At 38.1% G+C, this 16,502-nt stretch overlaps 1 protein-coding gene across 1 annotated transcript in view; it reads left to right on the forward strand.

Moving 5' to 3' along the window:
- Positions 1-16,502, forward strand: part of Tpr (translocated promoter region, nuclear basket protein) — a 57,629-nt gene that overhangs the window by 20,425 nt on the left and 20,702 nt on the right. The window contains exons 15-33 of the mRNA XM_052737139.1: positions 669-895; positions 1,443-1,606; positions 2,219-2,352; positions 2,445-2,593; positions 3,330-3,492; positions 4,685-4,819; positions 5,411-5,551; positions 6,374-6,539; positions 8,028-8,194; positions 8,993-9,145; positions 9,523-9,639; positions 9,917-10,120; positions 10,238-10,422; positions 11,412-11,559; positions 12,042-12,179; positions 12,284-12,415; positions 13,606-13,736; positions 14,791-15,001; positions 16,280-16,423. Of these exons, the coding sequence (XP_052593099.1) occupies positions 669-895; positions 1,443-1,606; positions 2,219-2,352; positions 2,445-2,593; positions 3,330-3,492; positions 4,685-4,819; positions 5,411-5,551; positions 6,374-6,539; positions 8,028-8,194; positions 8,993-9,145; positions 9,523-9,639; positions 9,917-10,120; positions 10,238-10,422; positions 11,412-11,559; positions 12,042-12,179; positions 12,284-12,415; positions 13,606-13,736; positions 14,791-15,001; positions 16,280-16,423 (3,009 nt within the window). The remainder of the gene's footprint in view (positions 1-668; positions 896-1,442; positions 1,607-2,218; positions 2,353-2,444; positions 2,594-3,329; positions 3,493-4,684; positions 4,820-5,410; positions 5,552-6,373; positions 6,540-8,027; positions 8,195-8,992; positions 9,146-9,522; positions 9,640-9,916; positions 10,121-10,237; positions 10,423-11,411; positions 11,560-12,041; positions 12,180-12,283; positions 12,416-13,605; positions 13,737-14,790; positions 15,002-16,279; positions 16,424-16,502) is intronic.

Consider the following 16,502-nt stretch of genomic DNA (forward strand, 5'->3'; position numbering starts at 1 on the left):
GCTGTGTTTTGCTAAAATTAGATTATACTAAGCCAGGTGGTGGTGGTGGTGGATGCCTTTAATCTCAGTACTTGGGAGGCAGAGGCAGGTGGATCTCTGTGAATTCGAGGCCAGCCTGGTCTACAAAGTGAGCTCCAGGACAGCCAGAGCTGTTACACAGAGAAACCTTGTCTCAAAAAAACAAAATAAAACAAAAAATGGAATATACTGTGCATCACTCTATTACCCTGAGAAAGGGACTTGTTCATACTTCCAGTTGACCTTGAACCCTAAGTCTCTCATCTTCCTGGGTGCTGGAATTTCAGATGGATATCACCATGTCTGCTCTTCCTCTACCCTACCATATAAAATAAACACAGAATAGCTACTTGTAGATTTGCTTTAGAAAAGTCGCCATGTTTCTGGAATTACAATTTTCTGCTTTTCAGTAAGTTTTCTTTGTATTAAAAAATAACTTTCATTTTAATTTTTTTACATTCTTAATATCTAAGTGATAAATTTTGATGTTTTGCTTTTTTAAGATAGCATTAATTGCTTTTTTGTTTAAAAGTCTTTTTTAATCTTTTTACAAATGATGCTATCATTTGAAATTTTTCGTTTCTTCTAGATGTTCCCTGAATCAAAGCTTCTAACAGTAACTATTTATGATATTCAATTTTTATTTCTAGATTAGAGTGCTCTTGATGGAGCTTGAAGAAGCACGGGGTAACCATGTAATCCGTGATGAGGAGGTCAGCTCTGCTGACATAAGTAGCTCGTCGGAAGTAATATCGCAGCATCTAGTATCTTACAGGAATATTGAAGAGCTCCAGCAGCAGAACCAGCGTCTCTTATTTGCTCTTCGAGAACTTGGGGAAACCCGGGAAAGAGAAGAACAAGAGACAACATCCTCTAAGTAATAGCAAGCATGCCAATGTGCTAAGCACTACTTAACTGTGTGTGTCCTTAGCAATGCTGGATAATGGGAATATAGTAACTTAGGAAAATCATGCTAAGCAACAGTATTGTGAAGTTCTTTTTAATAGGGAGGTAAACTTCAGTTTAATGTGACTAGTGCTAAAATAGGTAAAAGCCTGTCAGTAGCAATATGTAGCTTGGCAGACTTCATATAAGTTTCAAGAAACAAGTCTTCGTGGAAAAGCTCCGTGGGCATTACTCAAGTAGTGTACTGAACTTTTATAAAGATATATGTGTTAGGGAAGGAAGAGTAGTTTGAAAAGCAAGAAGACTGAAGTTTCAGTTGGTTTGATGTTGACAGTTTTTTCAGATGCTGTTGATGAGTCCTCTGTGGTAGAAATTATGAGAAGTAATTATCAGCAGAAGAAAAGGGAAAGGATAGGAAAACAGTGTGCTTGAATGCAGAAGGGTTTAGATGACTTATAGTGTAATAGAAACTGCTCACCTCTGAACATGGACCCACAAACACTATTCGTTTTCTGCAGAATTTCTGAGCTTCAACACAAGCTTGAGAACTCTCTAACTGAACTGGAACAGCTCCGTGAATCACGACAGCATCAAATGCAGCTTGTTGATTCCATAGTTCGTCAGCGTGACATGTACCGGATTTTATTGTCACAGACAACGGGAATGGCCATTCCATTACAAGGTAGGTTTTTGTTATTTCAGGAAAATATTTTGGAAATATTCTGAATAGGTTTTGTGACAAAGGCAATAGCTACTCTAATATAGAAACTGAATTCAACTACTGTTTGTGATTGTTTATGTCACCAATTTTTAGGTGTCATTTTGACACACTGCTAAGAAATAAGAAATCAGTGAATACTGTTGAAAACATACTTCTTAGAATTAATTAGTGAATTTCAGAGTTTTTTCTTGTTTTATTATTTTAATTTGTCATAAGCTGCCTCTAATAAAAAACCAGGAACAATCTTTTTGTGTGTGTGTATGCATGTGTGTGCACGCATGAAGGCTACTGTGTGTGTGAGGTCAGAATAACGAGTGGGAGTTGGTAGTTTTCTCTTCACAGTGTATGGAGTCCCAGGGGTCAGACACAGGTCATTAGGCGGCTTTTCCCACTGAGCCATCAATCTTTAATAGTTTTTAATAGGTTCATTCATTCTCGGAAAACTACAATAATAATTTGCTTTCCACTTCTTGATTTAGTAATGATGCTTTTGCAAATAAATCTTAAAACCGATTTATAAAAGTAAGCAAAACAGTTTATGGGTTTTTTTTTTTTTTTCTGTTTTTTCTGAAGCTTCAAGTTTAGATGATATTTCTCTTGTGTCAACTCCAAAACGTTCAAGTACCTCACAGACTGTTTCTACTCCTGCTCCGGTACCTGTCATTGAATCCACAGAGGCTGTAGAAGCCAAGGCTGCCCTGAAACAGGTAAAGACTATAATACCTGGCTAAAGTCACAGGTTAGTTTCAGGCTGAGGTTTTAAGGAAAGTATCATCGTCTAATGATCCCCAATATTTAGTTGCAGGAAATCTTTGAGAACTATAAAAAAGAAAAAATAGACAGTGAAAAACTTCAAAATGAGCAGTTAGAGAAACTTCAGGAGCAAGTCACAGATCTGCGCTCACAAAACACCAAAATTTCAACTCAGCTAGATTTTGCTTCTAAACGGTAAATTTTCTTTTGTTTGAGAATTAATGACATTAATTGTTAAACTTCAATATCCGTATCAGTCAGGTTCGAGAATTAATTTAGTGTTGTTTTTCTGTGGAATGTGTTCCAGGATGGAAAACTAATGCTTCATATCTTAGCGTTGGTTGTGAATTCTCCTGGGTAAGACTAGGGTGCATTTTTGTAAGTTGAGGTTCATATAATGAGTGCTGCTGGTTTCCTTTCCTCAGATTGTTTCTGGAGCTCTTTCTGAGGAGGTGAGGAGTGTTAATTTTTTGAGACAGGGTCTCCCTCTGTAGCCTGGGTAGCATAATAGTCAGTAGACCATGCTAGCATGCCTTGGCCTCCCAGTGCTAGTATTGTGGGTGTGTACCTCTCACTGTATATCCCCAGGTAGCCTGATAATCAGTAACAAAGTTAGCCTCAAACTTGGAACAAAGTCCTGACTCAGCCTCCCAATACTAGTATTATGAGTGTGTGCCACAGTGGCTATCATTTCTGGAGCGTTTCCTTCATTGTGATTGTTATCTTAAGTATTCAAATTGCATTGACATTGTTTTCAACATGATTTTTAATAAAATACTGCCTTATTTATAACTTCAGTTGTAACTGCTAAGTAAGGGGAATATGGAAGGTCACACATTATTACACAAGCCACTTTCTAATTTCAATCGTGTGATATTAAATTTTTGTGGAATTCATCAGAGACCTAAGAAGTATTTGTCTTTATTGCCAGTTATGAAATGCTGCAAGATAATGTTGAAGGATATCGCCGAGAAATAACGTCTCTGCAAGAGAGGAATCAGAAACTCACTGCAACAACTCAGAAGCAAGAGCAGATCATCAACACAATGACACAAGACTTGAGAGGAGCCAACGAGAAGCTCGCTGTTGCGGAAGTGAGACCAGTTCCTCCCCCAGCTGACTTGTATTATCCCTAGTTATTCCTTCAATTTTATTGGCTGAAAGAACTTAGTTAAGCATTGTGTGAACTACAATACATATTTTCGAAATAGCCTACCTATATCCATGCAAGACTTCAAATAAAATCTTAGTTGAGCACTAAAAAAAGAAATACTCCCAACTAAATATCAAATTGGATTGTGATAAAATTAATATACCATAAGTTTTTGGTTTTTATTTAATAAGCTAGGTGCTATATGTCATCACTTTTAGGAGAAATGGGTTCAAGAGCCTAGTAAGTAATTTGCATCTTTGATAGTCATGAGAAATAATTTGTTAGAACTTAAATTCACTGTTTTAGTTTGCCTGCTACATTTCACTTTATCTAGCTCTACATTGTGGTAGGAAATAGGAACATTTTTTTTTTCAAACTGATAGTTTAAAGTTTTATGATTGACAATTAATAATGACTCAGGACTAAGTCTGAATACTTTGAAAATATTGAATTTCAAGTCACTGTTGCATCTCTTGAGACATAGAGAGTTTTAAGGAAGAAAAGAATTCTAATTAGATTAGTCATAGCTTTGAAAGAAGTCCTTTGAAACGAATTTGGAATATAAAACCTACATAATTCATAGTTATGTTAATTTGACTATGGCATAGTTATGCACATATTTGTTCTGGTGTTTTGGATTTGGGGTTTGGGATTTGCTTTGTTTTATTTTTATAATTTTTTTAATTATGTGTAGATGTATGTCTGTATGTTGTATGTGCATGTAAGTGCAGGTGCTTGAGGAGCCCAGAGGCATCGGATCCCCTTGAGCTGGAGGTAGAGACAGTTGTGAGCTGCCTGGTTTGAGTGCCAAGACATCTGGAAGAGCAGCAAATGCTCTTAACCACTGAGCTGTCTCCAGCTAGGGTTATACTATTTTTAAAGAATAGTTTGTTAAAGCAAAGTAATTGTGACTATTGGTGTTGAGTCATAGATTTTTTTCCCTTTGACCTGATAATATTCCCAATCTTTATATTCTATGCATGAAACTGGGAATTATATTTACTTGATTAAGGGGTGTAGTCTAAATTACATTAAGAAATACATAGTAAAGAAGAGTTGATTTTAATTTTGTAAGTGTATTACATTTGACGCAGTATTTCCCAACATTTTTTTCCATTTGTATTCATTTTAAGGTAAGAGCAGAAAATTTGAAGAAGGAAAAAGAAATGCTTAAATTGTCAGAAGTCCGTCTATCTCAGCAAAGAGAGTCTTTATTAGCGGAACAGAGGGGACAGAACTTGTTGCTGACTAATCTACAGACAATCCAGGTAACCAAATAGAAAACACCTGAAATAGTATTAGCCTTTGTACCTTCTTAAATTTCCTAACAAACGCCGGGCGGTGGTGGCGCACGCCTTTAATCCCAGCACTCGGGAGGCAGAGCCAGGCGGATCTCTGTGAGTTCGAGGCCAGCCTGGGCTACCAAGTGAGTTCCAGGAGAGGCACAAAGCTACACAGAGAAACCCTGTCTCAAAAAACAAAAAAAAACAAAAATTTCCTAACAAGAAAATTCGTTATTTTTTTCATCCATTATGGTGATCATTTAAATTGGAGGTATGCTAAAAAAATACTTTAAACGAAACTCGGGAAGAGAATTGATTCAAACAGTATAATTGGCATGTCAGAGCTTTACAACTATTTACTGTATAACTACTGTAGTGTTTCTTGCCTCCACTCCCACACGATTAAATAAATGTGTGTTGTAATATGAGAAGTTGCTAATACTTCCTTTGTAAATCTACAAAGAAAACCTCAGTTCTACCTTCAACGTGGACTGTGATCTCATAATTCTGTCTGGCCTCTAATGTTCCTTGTATTGCTTTCTTTGTTGTTAAGCATCTTCGCTCTTTTCACCTCAGGGAATACTAGAGCGATCTGAAACAGAAACCAAACAAAGGCTGAGTAGTCAGATAGAAAAATTGGAGCACGAGATCTCTCACCTGAAGAAGAAGCTGGAGAACGAGGTGGAACAAAGACATACGCTTACTAGGAATCTAGATGTGAGTGTCAGCCTCTGGGCGTGTGGAATTTGTAGGTACTGTTCTGTGTAGAAATGCTGTTTAAGATGAAGCATGGTTTTATCAAAGTTCGTACTCTGAAGTAATCTTGCTCTTCGAAAGCTCAGTAAATTTCATAACACGGAGTCACATCTCTCCACTGCCTCCTTCCCGTTCCGCTGCTGTCACCACCTTGTCCCCCTCCCAACTGCCTGTCCTCGTTTTCCTGTCTCGTTTGTTAGTACGAGTCCCTAGATCATTAGTGATCCCCATAAGCCCACTGCTGCAACCAGCCAGGTCCCCAAAGGAGAGTGATTCTCCCTCCTTTAGCCACTGTCTGCTGCCAGGAACCCCTTCCGCATCTCGGCTGGAATTTTCAGTATTAGGCCCTCTTAATGCTGAGCCTTTGGATGATTTGTGATAATTTCACTAATGTGTGCAAATCACCAATGTGCTGGACATTGAAGAGTTGCCCTCTGTTTACCCAAGGTGCTCTTTCTGTGCCCTGTTTCTCTCTGGTACTCTGTAGCAGGAACCAGAGATGCTTTGGTCTGTGTTCTCAGTTCAGGGAATCTGCTGAAGTCTCTTCATTTTCTTTCTTGTGACATATTCCAGAGCCTTATTTCAGTAAGCTAGGATAGTCTTCTCTTTCTTATACTACAAATCATGATTGTAACATGTGCCTTGTCTTTTTAAGAGTTTCAAGGGTTCTACTCTTACTGAGCCAGGATTCTAAGGATCCTTAGGAAATTGCTTTTAACCTCTCCATTTCATAGGAACCTACAGGTCATCTTTATAGTGTTACAATGCATTTGTTTCTTACAGGTTCAATTGTTAGATACGAAGAGACAGCTAGATACAGAGATAAACCTTCATCTTAACACAAAAGAACTGTTAAAAAATGCTCAGAAGGAAACTGCTACACTGAAACAGCACCTTAATAATATGGAAGCCCAGCTTGCTTCTCAGTCTACACAGAGAACTGGTAAAGGTAAAAAGAGTAGCTTGGTGTAATATTAATAAAAAAGATTAGTCTTTAAGCTTATGCCCTGTCTTGTAAATAAATCCCCACTTTATGCTTCCTAATGAAGGCTGGAGAAACGATTTTACTTTCCAAGTCAAAAAGCTCAGTTTTTCTAAAAATACATTTGGAAGACTTGGGAATTCAAACAAGTGTTTGACACCAGGCTAGGCTATATTCTGTCTGAGTTTCCCATTCTTTGAAGCCACTGGCTTGGGATGGGTTGGTCTGTCTTACTGTGGCTCAAATCCAGAACATCCATCCCATATGTAAAGCAAGTTCTCTACAACACTATACCCATTTATTGATACTTAAAATTTGTTTATGTTTTGAAATAAGAGATTATCTTAGGGTTGTTATTGCTGTGCAGAGACCCCGTGACCAAGGAAAACTCTTATAAAGGAAAGGATTTAATTGGAGACATGCTTACATTTCCAGACAGTTAGTCCATTATCATCATGGTGGAGAATCTTCGTGTCAGGCAGAAAGGCATGGTGCTAAACGAGTAGCTGAGAATTCTGCATCCTGATCTCCAGATCTGTGGGCAGAGAGGGGAGCCACAGGCCTGACTTCGGCTTTTGAAACCTCTCAAAACCCAACCCCAGTGACATATCTGCTCCAACAAGGCCACACCTCCCAACCCCTCCCCGTAGTTTACCAACTGGGAACCAAGCCTGCAAATGTATGAGCCTATGGTGGGTGTGAGTCTCATTCAAACCTCCGCAGGGTTTTGTTTGTTTTACTAAGTCTATGGTAGGGTCCTGTCAAAGAATTCTTAATTTGTGTTGGTTGGTGTCCTTGGATTAAATATTTCCAAATTTAAAACCTCTGTTTCCATAGGATCTTTCTATACAGTTTACTAATAGTAGAAAAACAAACTTGTATGTGTATAATACATATTTAGATACAGATGTCTGGTACATGTTTAGTAGATGTATGACTATCCAGTAATCTCCTCCTACTGATACTTTATGACAAAGCATTCTTTTCAACCTGCAGTTTGCTCGTTGTCCATTTATTTTAGATAAAACAAAAATTGGGATAAACTGCAACTTGAAGATTTGGTTTGATATTCTCTCAAATATTTTTAATTTCTGTAATGAGATTTCAATCATTTGAATTTTTGGAAGCAGTGAGATAACAGATTAGATTTTTCTTCCTTCTTTCCTTCCTTGCTTTCTTGGGCCCTGGCTGCCATGGCTCTGACTGGCCTAGAACTTACTATGTAGACCATGCCAACCCTGAATCAGAGAACTGCGTACCACATGCTGGAATTAAAGGCATGTGCCACCATGCCTGGCTTAATTTTTATTTTGATATTCAACTTGGATTCAAATACACTTTATAGATAATTTTTGCCTTAATCCTGATTTCATGAACTCTTAGTAGTAATCTTTAAAGCTGCTTAAAGCATTAATTGAAAGTATCTGTTTTATTAGAGCTTTTGATGTCTTCCAGGTCAGCCTAGTGACAAAGATGATGTTGATGATCTTATGAGTCAGCTAAGGCAGGCTGAAGAGCAGGTCAATGACTTGAAGGAGAGACTCAAGACAAGTGCTAGTAATGTGGAGCAGTATCGGGCAATGGTGACTAGTCTAGAAGATTCCCTGAACAAGGAGAAACAGGTATGTATAACTCACATTGTCTTTAATTAAGAACTTGCTTGTATGTAAAGCAGCGTGGTATCGGTTGGACTGGCATCATTGTTCTTACTGTTGAAAAGTTCTTGGTTCTAATAAATCAAAACAAAAGCCACAAAACTTAGAAAGCAAGGAATAGGTACAGATCAGACATTGAGGGGAATGAGTATGAGTTACCTGCTACGTCTGTATGGCTTCCCATAACATGACAGGCGTGCACATTTGAATAGAGGCTATGGATAATCAAAGGTAGGAGAAAGGTGTCAATATGAGAGAAAGAAAGTCTTCAGATAAATGTGTTAAATTATGTCTGTGAGCTTATGTGGGACCATTGGTTCTTAATGTGTCATAGTTAGAAAATTTTCTTCAAAGATTAATGTAGTAGATTGAGGATACGTTGTTGTGGCGGCTAAAACAGTAAGGCCACTCTATTTTGGAAAATCCTCCTGTAATTGGCATCAATGGGTATCAGTATATAAGGAAAATACCTTATAGTGATAGACCAAGTAAGTAGATTTGGGCTATGGATATGAGGCTGGACAGGGAAATAAGAGATTTGGATTTCAATTAAAAAAAAAAAAAAATGAATAATAGCCAGGTTGAAAGAGAAGTTATGCTTCTAGATTTATGTGGCATATCTGCTTAGTTCATCGGCATTTTGGGGATTCTTTTAGTATAAGACAAATAATAACTTTAGTTTGGTTCCAGTTTAGTTTAGAATGGAAAAAAAGAATGTTAGGTGTAATTTTTATCCCTTTTGTTTCTTGCTGTGATGTGACGAAGGTGACTGAGGAAGTGCATAAGAATATTGAAGTCCGTTTAAAAGAATCAGCAGAGTTTCAGACACAGTTGGAGAAAAAGTTGATGGAAGTTGAGAAGGAGAAACAGGAACTTCAGGATGACAAGAGAAAAGCCATTGAGAGCATGGAGCAGCAGGTGAGTTCACTGGGGTCCATACAGCTCTCTTCAAAGTTTGAATCCTTTTTACTAGTTCAGAAATTACACTTTGGCTTGTTTCAGCAGAAAATGGGTTGAATGCGTACCTGTCAATTTTAAATTTGTATTTCACTCTATTCTGTGCATCTGGATAAATTTCCTTTTGGAAATTTTAGACCAATTTACAAAATTGCCTATTAGTGCTATTTTTAGAAGCTTTGCCTCAAATTTTGCAAACTGGTAGGCAAAGGATGTGGATTAGTAAAAACTGTAGATTGCATCAGATTATAGCTGTGTTCAGTTTAGTTAACTGGATTGTTGAACTTAAGTATTTTCCAAGTTTGTAGTTAACTGTGTCTGACTCTTGTTTTGTTTAGTTATCTGAATTGAAGAAGACACTTTCTAGTGTTCAGAATGAAGTACAAGAAGCTCTGCAGAGAGCAAGCACGGCTTTAACTAATGAACAGCAAGCCAGGCGTGACTGTCAGGAGCAAGTGAGTGTCCTTTTCACAGTTTCTGAGCAGTGAGCTTTCAGCTTCAGTTTGGATTCCAGCTTCCACACAAAACGTGAAACCCCAGTGCTACGTACGGAAGGTGGAGGGTTGCCAGCAGCAGACAGATGCAGGGAAAGACCCTGTCTGAGAGAAATAAGATGGGGAGCTCTAGAGGCCTTCAAATACGTGCATACAGAGAAAATAACATTTTTGTGTGTGAAAGTATTCACTTAGTGGTTTTAATCTTCTTTGTCAATGGGGGAATTGTTAATTACAGGCTAAAATAGCTGTGGAAGCTCAGAATAAGTATGAGAGAGAATTGATGCTGCATGCTGCTGATGTAGAAGCTCTGCAAGCTGCCAAGGAACAGGTTTCCAAGATGACATCAGTCCGTCAGCATTTGGAAGAAACAACTCAGAAAGCAGAGTCACAGTTGTTGGCATGTAAAGCATCCTGGGAAGAAAGAGAGAGGGTGTTGAAGGTACTGTTGCAGATTGCGGTAGATCCTTTTTGAGAAATGAAAGGGTTTTTTTTGTTGTTGTTGTTGTTTTTTGTCTTTACACTTGGGAAACCATTATAATGGATTCTTGGCTTGTAGGATGAAGTTTCCAAGAGTGTGTCTCGCTGTGAAGATCTAGAGAAACAAAACAGACTACTTCATGATCAAATTGAAAAATTAAGTGACAAGGTAGTTGCCTCTATGAAGGAGGTTGTGCAAGCACCATTAAATACATCTCTCAGTGAAGACGGAAAATCTCAAGAACAGATTTTAGAAATTCTTAGGTAAGTCAAATATGTTCTTCTTAAAGTGGTTCTGTAGTAAGACAGGCACAAATGCACACTGGATGGCTCATTCCATATTAATTGGCCAAATAACCTAGTGGTCATTGTTGACAAGTACATTAAATAAAATAAATGATTTTAAGATTGAATCTGGTAGTGAAAACTTGAGCTGATTCTTAGTGAGAAACTAAACACTCGCTGTGTGTGCTGATGCAGTGCACATCTGTAATCCTGGCACCCAGAAGACCAAGCGGGGAACTGGGAATTCCAGGACAGCGGGGCTACATAACAAGATCCCATCTCAACAAAAAATGAAGATTAGACTGGGTGGTGGTGGCACACAGACTTAATCCCAACACTCAGAAGGCAGAGCCAGGTGGATCTCTGTGAGTTCTAAGCCAGCCTGGTCTACAAAGTGAGTTCCAGGACAGTAAGGGCCACACAGAGAAACCCTGTCTCAGGAAAGAAAAAAAATAAATAAAAGAAGAAAGAAAGAAAGGAAAACTAGATGTCTCATAAATAATTTTAAAGAGATAGTCTTTTTCTCACTAACCCCGGCTGCTTCTCCCTCTCAAGTGTTGGCAATAATCACAAATGTGTGCTATTGTGCACAACCTAAAGATAATGTATTTTTTTCCATATTATTGATTGTAACTTGGTGTGTGCCCATGCCCATGCCCCAGCACACCTGTTGAAGTAGAGGGTAACTTCATGGAGGTGGTTTTTTTTCCTTCCACCTTTATGGGGGTTCCAGAGATCTGGTTCTGGTCCAGAAGCATACCCATTGCTTTTAACTCCTGAGCTATTTGGCAGGCCCAGGATAGTCTGTTTCTAATGCTGCTCTCTAACCCCCAAAGTAGCAACTAATCTGTCATTGACATATGGAAACAACTATTAAAGTAAATGCTTCTTGTCATCTTAAGACTTGCCCAAGTTTTAGAATACTAAATATTTAGCTTTCTACAATTTTAACATGTGTTTTCATGTAGGTTTATACGTCGAGAAAAAGAAATTGCTGAAACTAGGTTTGAGGTGGCTCAGGTTGAGAGTCTGCGATATCGACAAAGAGTTGAACTTCTAGAACGGGAATTGCAAGAACTTCAGGATAGCCTGAATGCAGAAAGGGAGAAGGTTCAGGTATGCACATATACCAAGCCTAAGGAAGGGAAGCTCATTTTTATTTCCACCATGTTACAGAAATTTAATTTGACGTCAGCACTTGTCCTAACCTTGTAAATTCATTTAGCATTTACTCAGTATGCCTAGGTGTGTGGTGATTAGAGGCTCTGTTAGAGTGTCTGATTTGTAATTCCACTTCCATAGGATTAGTTCTCAGCTTCCCTGAACTTTGTCTCCTTATCTGTAACATGTGGATGATAGTTAAAAGGATTGAGACTGTGCACATGAAGCATTTAGACTATAGTGTATGGTATTTAAATTCCAGCTTTCTAATCTATTGCAACTGCTGTGTATTAATACCTTGAGAGTCCTTCTAGAATAAAATTCCAGAGTCTTTCTAGAATAGATTGAAACTACTGTTATTGGGAAGATGGGAACTGGTAGGAAAAAGATAGCTCGTTGAATGTGGCTGTTGACCTGTGTGTCTGTGTCTGTTTCAGGTGACTGCAAAAACAATGGCTCAACATGAAGAACTGATGAAGAAAACTGAAACCATGAATGTAGTCATGGAGACCAATAAGATGCTAAGAGAAGAAAAGGAAAGGCTCGAACAGAACCTACAGCAAATGCAAGCAAAGGTTTGTGTCTTACCAGTCAAGAGTAGAAGCTTTTACTATTTGTATTATAAATGAATTTAACATTGGCTATTAAAAAAAAAAACTCAACTTGAAACTGTTTTCAGGTGAGGAAACTGGAGTTAGATATTTTACCTTTACAAGAAGCCAATGCTGAGCTAAGTGAGAAAAGCGGTATGCTGCAGGCGGAGAAGAAGCTGCTAGAAGAAGATGTCAAGCGTTGGAAGGCACGGAACCAGGTAAAACCATAGAAATGGTTTTAAATAATACAGTAAAACTGAGAGATGGAAAAATAGTTAGGACACTGGTGAAAATTGCAGTTATCAGTAGAAGCCTAATAACACACACACACACACACACACACACACACACAGCATGTTACAGTTCACTTTTTTTTTAAAATTCACTTATGCTTTATATAGTATTTAAAGCTCTTGTTATTCTAAGTGGCTAAGCTTTAGCTTTATTTCTGAAATACTTTTATGTGTGAAAATACATGTATTTTTTATTGAGGCACATTTAGAAAACTAAGAAGTCTGCCTTGTAAATACCAGTTATGTGGCATGTGACTTACATGTGAGTTTCTTAACTGCTCTGGACTATAGTTTTCCTCATTTGCAAAATGTGGATGTTAAAGCATTGTTCTGGTGACAGAAAATAAATAGGAAATGTAGTTTCTCTGACACCCAGAAAATACTGGACAATGGTAACCATTTAGTGATACGGAAATAGTATTTTAGAATTTCAGAGCATTTTACTGCCCTTACCAGACAGGCAGTGAGAAAAGTCATGAAAGGAAGTTGAGCTACCCAGACCTAGGAGCATTTTTGTTATGTTGGCCTAACTTGCATGGTGAGTGGAGTAAGTTGCATTTTGAATGTTTAGACCATAAAACATATATTTTTCTTTATAAATATAAACTTCAGTGAAATTAGATATATAATATTAAAAGCTTTTCTAGATAGTTTAGTGGGATGACAAATTACCATCAGGCCTGAAGACGTGAATTTGATCCTCAGAACCTTTGTGGCAATATGGTGGGAACTGACTTTCATAAGTTGGCTTCTGACTTCCACATGTATGTCATGGCATGTACATACACACACACACACACACACACACTCACACACATATGCACGCACACACAATTAAAAACTAAAATGTTAAAAGAAAAAAGAACTTTAAGATTTACTGACGTTCATTCACAGCTCTGAAAAAATGAACAGTTGATAACATTTGGTGTTTCCTTGCCCTTCTGTCTTGGCTGCATTTTGCTGTCCTAACTAAAGCTTTGAACTTACAGTTTGGGTACTTGATTACTCTCCATGCAGTGTGGTTAATGGAAGTAATTAGATATTTTACCATTTTATTATAGTACTTTTTGTTTGTAAAATTTGGCAAAGCAAAGTATGCATTTCTATTATTCTAGCATCTGGTAAATCAGCAGAAAGATCCAGATACAGAAGAATATCGAAAACTTCTTTCTGAAAAGGAAATTCACACTAAGAGAATTCAGCAGCTAAATGAAGAAGTTGGAAGACTTAAGGCTGAAATTGCAAGGTATTAGGAATAAAAGTTTAAAAATGTATGTTATAGAGGATTTTTCTTTTCCCATGAGACATCCTAAGTGTATTCCATGTGTGACCCAGGGTGGGCTTGAACTCAGTGTTACCCTCCCAAGTGCTGGAATTACAGGTGTGTATACCACAACTGGCTCTAATGAGAATTCAAGTTTATTTCAACTCTTTATATGATCCTGAAGTGCTTCCTGGGTAGTAGGAAGTAGTAGAGCCCTTCCATGTGGTTCTTTGCCTCTTTCTCTGGTGAGTCAGGCCACCACCCATTTAAACCTTTGTGTTCATATATGAAGTTTTTCCCTTGATTATTTAAAAGCTACATGTTGTAACTCTAAAGCTAATTTCTTTTCTAAAAAAATATAATCAGTAATTTATAATTCATCTTTTTGTTTTTCTGTTAATAGTCTCGTTTTGTACATCTGTAAAGTGGGTTTTTTTGGTGGGGGTGTGGATTGAATTTGTGCTTGCCCTGTCTCTTACAGAACACTTTATAGCTTACAAGTTTCTGTCTTGTATTTACTCTATTCCAATCAGTCTTCACGTTCAGTAGGAGTGATACTATTTCTTTAAGAAAACTAAAGTTCAAAAAGTTTGGCCAGGCAGTGGTGGTGCACGCCTTTAATCCCAGCACTCGAGAGGCAGAGCCAGAAGGATCTCTGTGAGTTCAAGGGCAGCCTGGTCTCCAAAGCGAGTTTCAGGAAAGGTACAAAGCTACACAGAGAAACCCTGTCTTGAAAAAACAAAAAAAAAGAAAAACAAAACAAAAAAGTTTGACTGTACCTGGACAGAGTTGGTAGTAGCTGCTGCTCTGAGTTAAGATTGTCTCATGTGAAAGTTCAGTTGCAACATCACATACAGGAGGGCAGACTGCATAGAGCACCGCCAAGTGTGCATCCAGAAGAGCATGTGACAAAAACCCAATCAATAAAGTTCCTCTGCCCCTTACGGGAAACTTGAAGTTGAAATGTTTTAAAATTTGCAAAACATTTTGTGTATTTGGTTCTTCTAAGAATACTCTTCTTCCGTTTTTTTCAAAGATCAAATGCATCCTTGACTAACAACCAAAATTTAATCCAGAGTCTGAAGGAAGATTTAAACAAAGTGCGAACTGAAAAGGAAAACATTCAGAAAGATTTAGATGCCAAAATAATTGATATACAGGAAAAAGTCAAAACGATCACTCAAGTCAAGAAGATCGGACGCAGGTACAAGACTCAGTATGAAGAGCTGAAGGCACAGCAGGAGAAGGTATTTATAAGAAATGTGTTCACCTAGAATCCAAACTCGTAGAAGTTCACAGTTAACCATTCACTGTAGAAATAGAAGCCTAACGTTGGTGTTGACATTCTTCTCACTTGGTATCCCAAGTTAGCCTGCAACTGCCGAGCCTCCTGCCACAGTTCCTTGAGTACTGGGATTACAGGTGTGCACTATCACATCCGGCCAGAGATTACTTATATAATATGGTGATCACAAATACATTATACAGTGACGACAAATAATGATAAATGCTGATTGGTTTTGTTGTTTCATTTGTTTGTCCTTCGAGACAGTCTCTTCTGTGTAGCCCTAACTGTCCTGTAACTCTTTGTAGACAAGACTGGCCTTGAACTCACAGAGATCTGCCTACCACTGCCTTCCAAGTGCTGGGATTAAAGGCGTGCACTACCACGCCCAGCCTTATTTTTCATATTTCTAATACTATTTCTTTGCAAAACTGATTTCAGAGCTATATTAGTTACCTTTTCTCATTCTTGTGGCCCAGTAGCATCATATTTAGGGGATACAGTCCCCCACTTCTGGGAAGGCATGACCCAGTGGCTCCATGGCAGGAACATGCTGCCTGCCTGCTGCATGAAGCAGAGAAGGGGGAGTTCCAGCTCACATCACTTTCCTCCTTTTTCCTTTTTTATTCAGTCTAGGGTGCCAACCATAGAACAGGGTGTGTGTGCTTCCTGCTCTCAGTTCATCCTTTCTGAAAAAGCCCTCACAGATTCTCCCAAATTGTGGGCACATCAATTAGGTGTTCATTACCATAATCAAGTTGATAGTCTGAAATTTACCATCACAGTAGCTTGTTGTTTATTCAAGTTAATGAATATGAACAAACTAATAGTTTTTACAACTAATAAGGTTTTATTTCACTTTAAACAAGTTGTGTATGATAACTATTAACATTTTAAAACCTTTTTCTGTTTGTTAGCACTTTAATGTGCTTTTCTTGTTGCGGAAAACAAGTTTCCAAAGAAGGTGTATCATTTGCATATGCTCTTATGTCACTGTGCCATTTGACTTATCATTAGGGGGCTAGTTCGCGGCCAGAAGTGCATCTACAGTGCATCATCTTTAACATCTATGTGTATGAGGACTATAACTAATTTTCTCGTTTTAAACATTAAAATTGTTCTGTCAAAATTCACTTTTAAGTGCTCTTATAAGTCATTTTGTACAGTTGGGGTTGTCTCTTTAAACTTGTAGCAGCAGAATCACTAGGTAACAATGTGTTATTACTACTCATCATCTTAGGCCATGGAGACTTCCACTCAGTCTTCTGGAGACCATCAGGAGCAGCACATCTCTGTCCAGGAAATGCAGGAGCTCAAAGATACCCTCAACCAATCTGAAACAAAGACAAAGTCACTGGAGGGTCAAGTGGAGACTCTGCAGAAGGTACGATTGTGGTGGCGGTGGAAGGCCAATGTCCCCAGTTCTCTCTGTAAAGAACAATATGTTTAAACACTGACACTCC

The sequence above is a fragment of the Peromyscus californicus genome, unplaced genomic scaffold (genome assembly GCF_007827085.1).
Source record: "Peromyscus californicus insignis strain IS unplaced genomic scaffold, ASM782708v3 Scaffold_14__1_contigs__length_90479793_seg_2, whole genome shotgun sequence".
NCBI classification, from domain to species: Eukaryota; Metazoa; Chordata; class Mammalia; order Rodentia; family Cricetidae; genus Peromyscus; species Peromyscus californicus.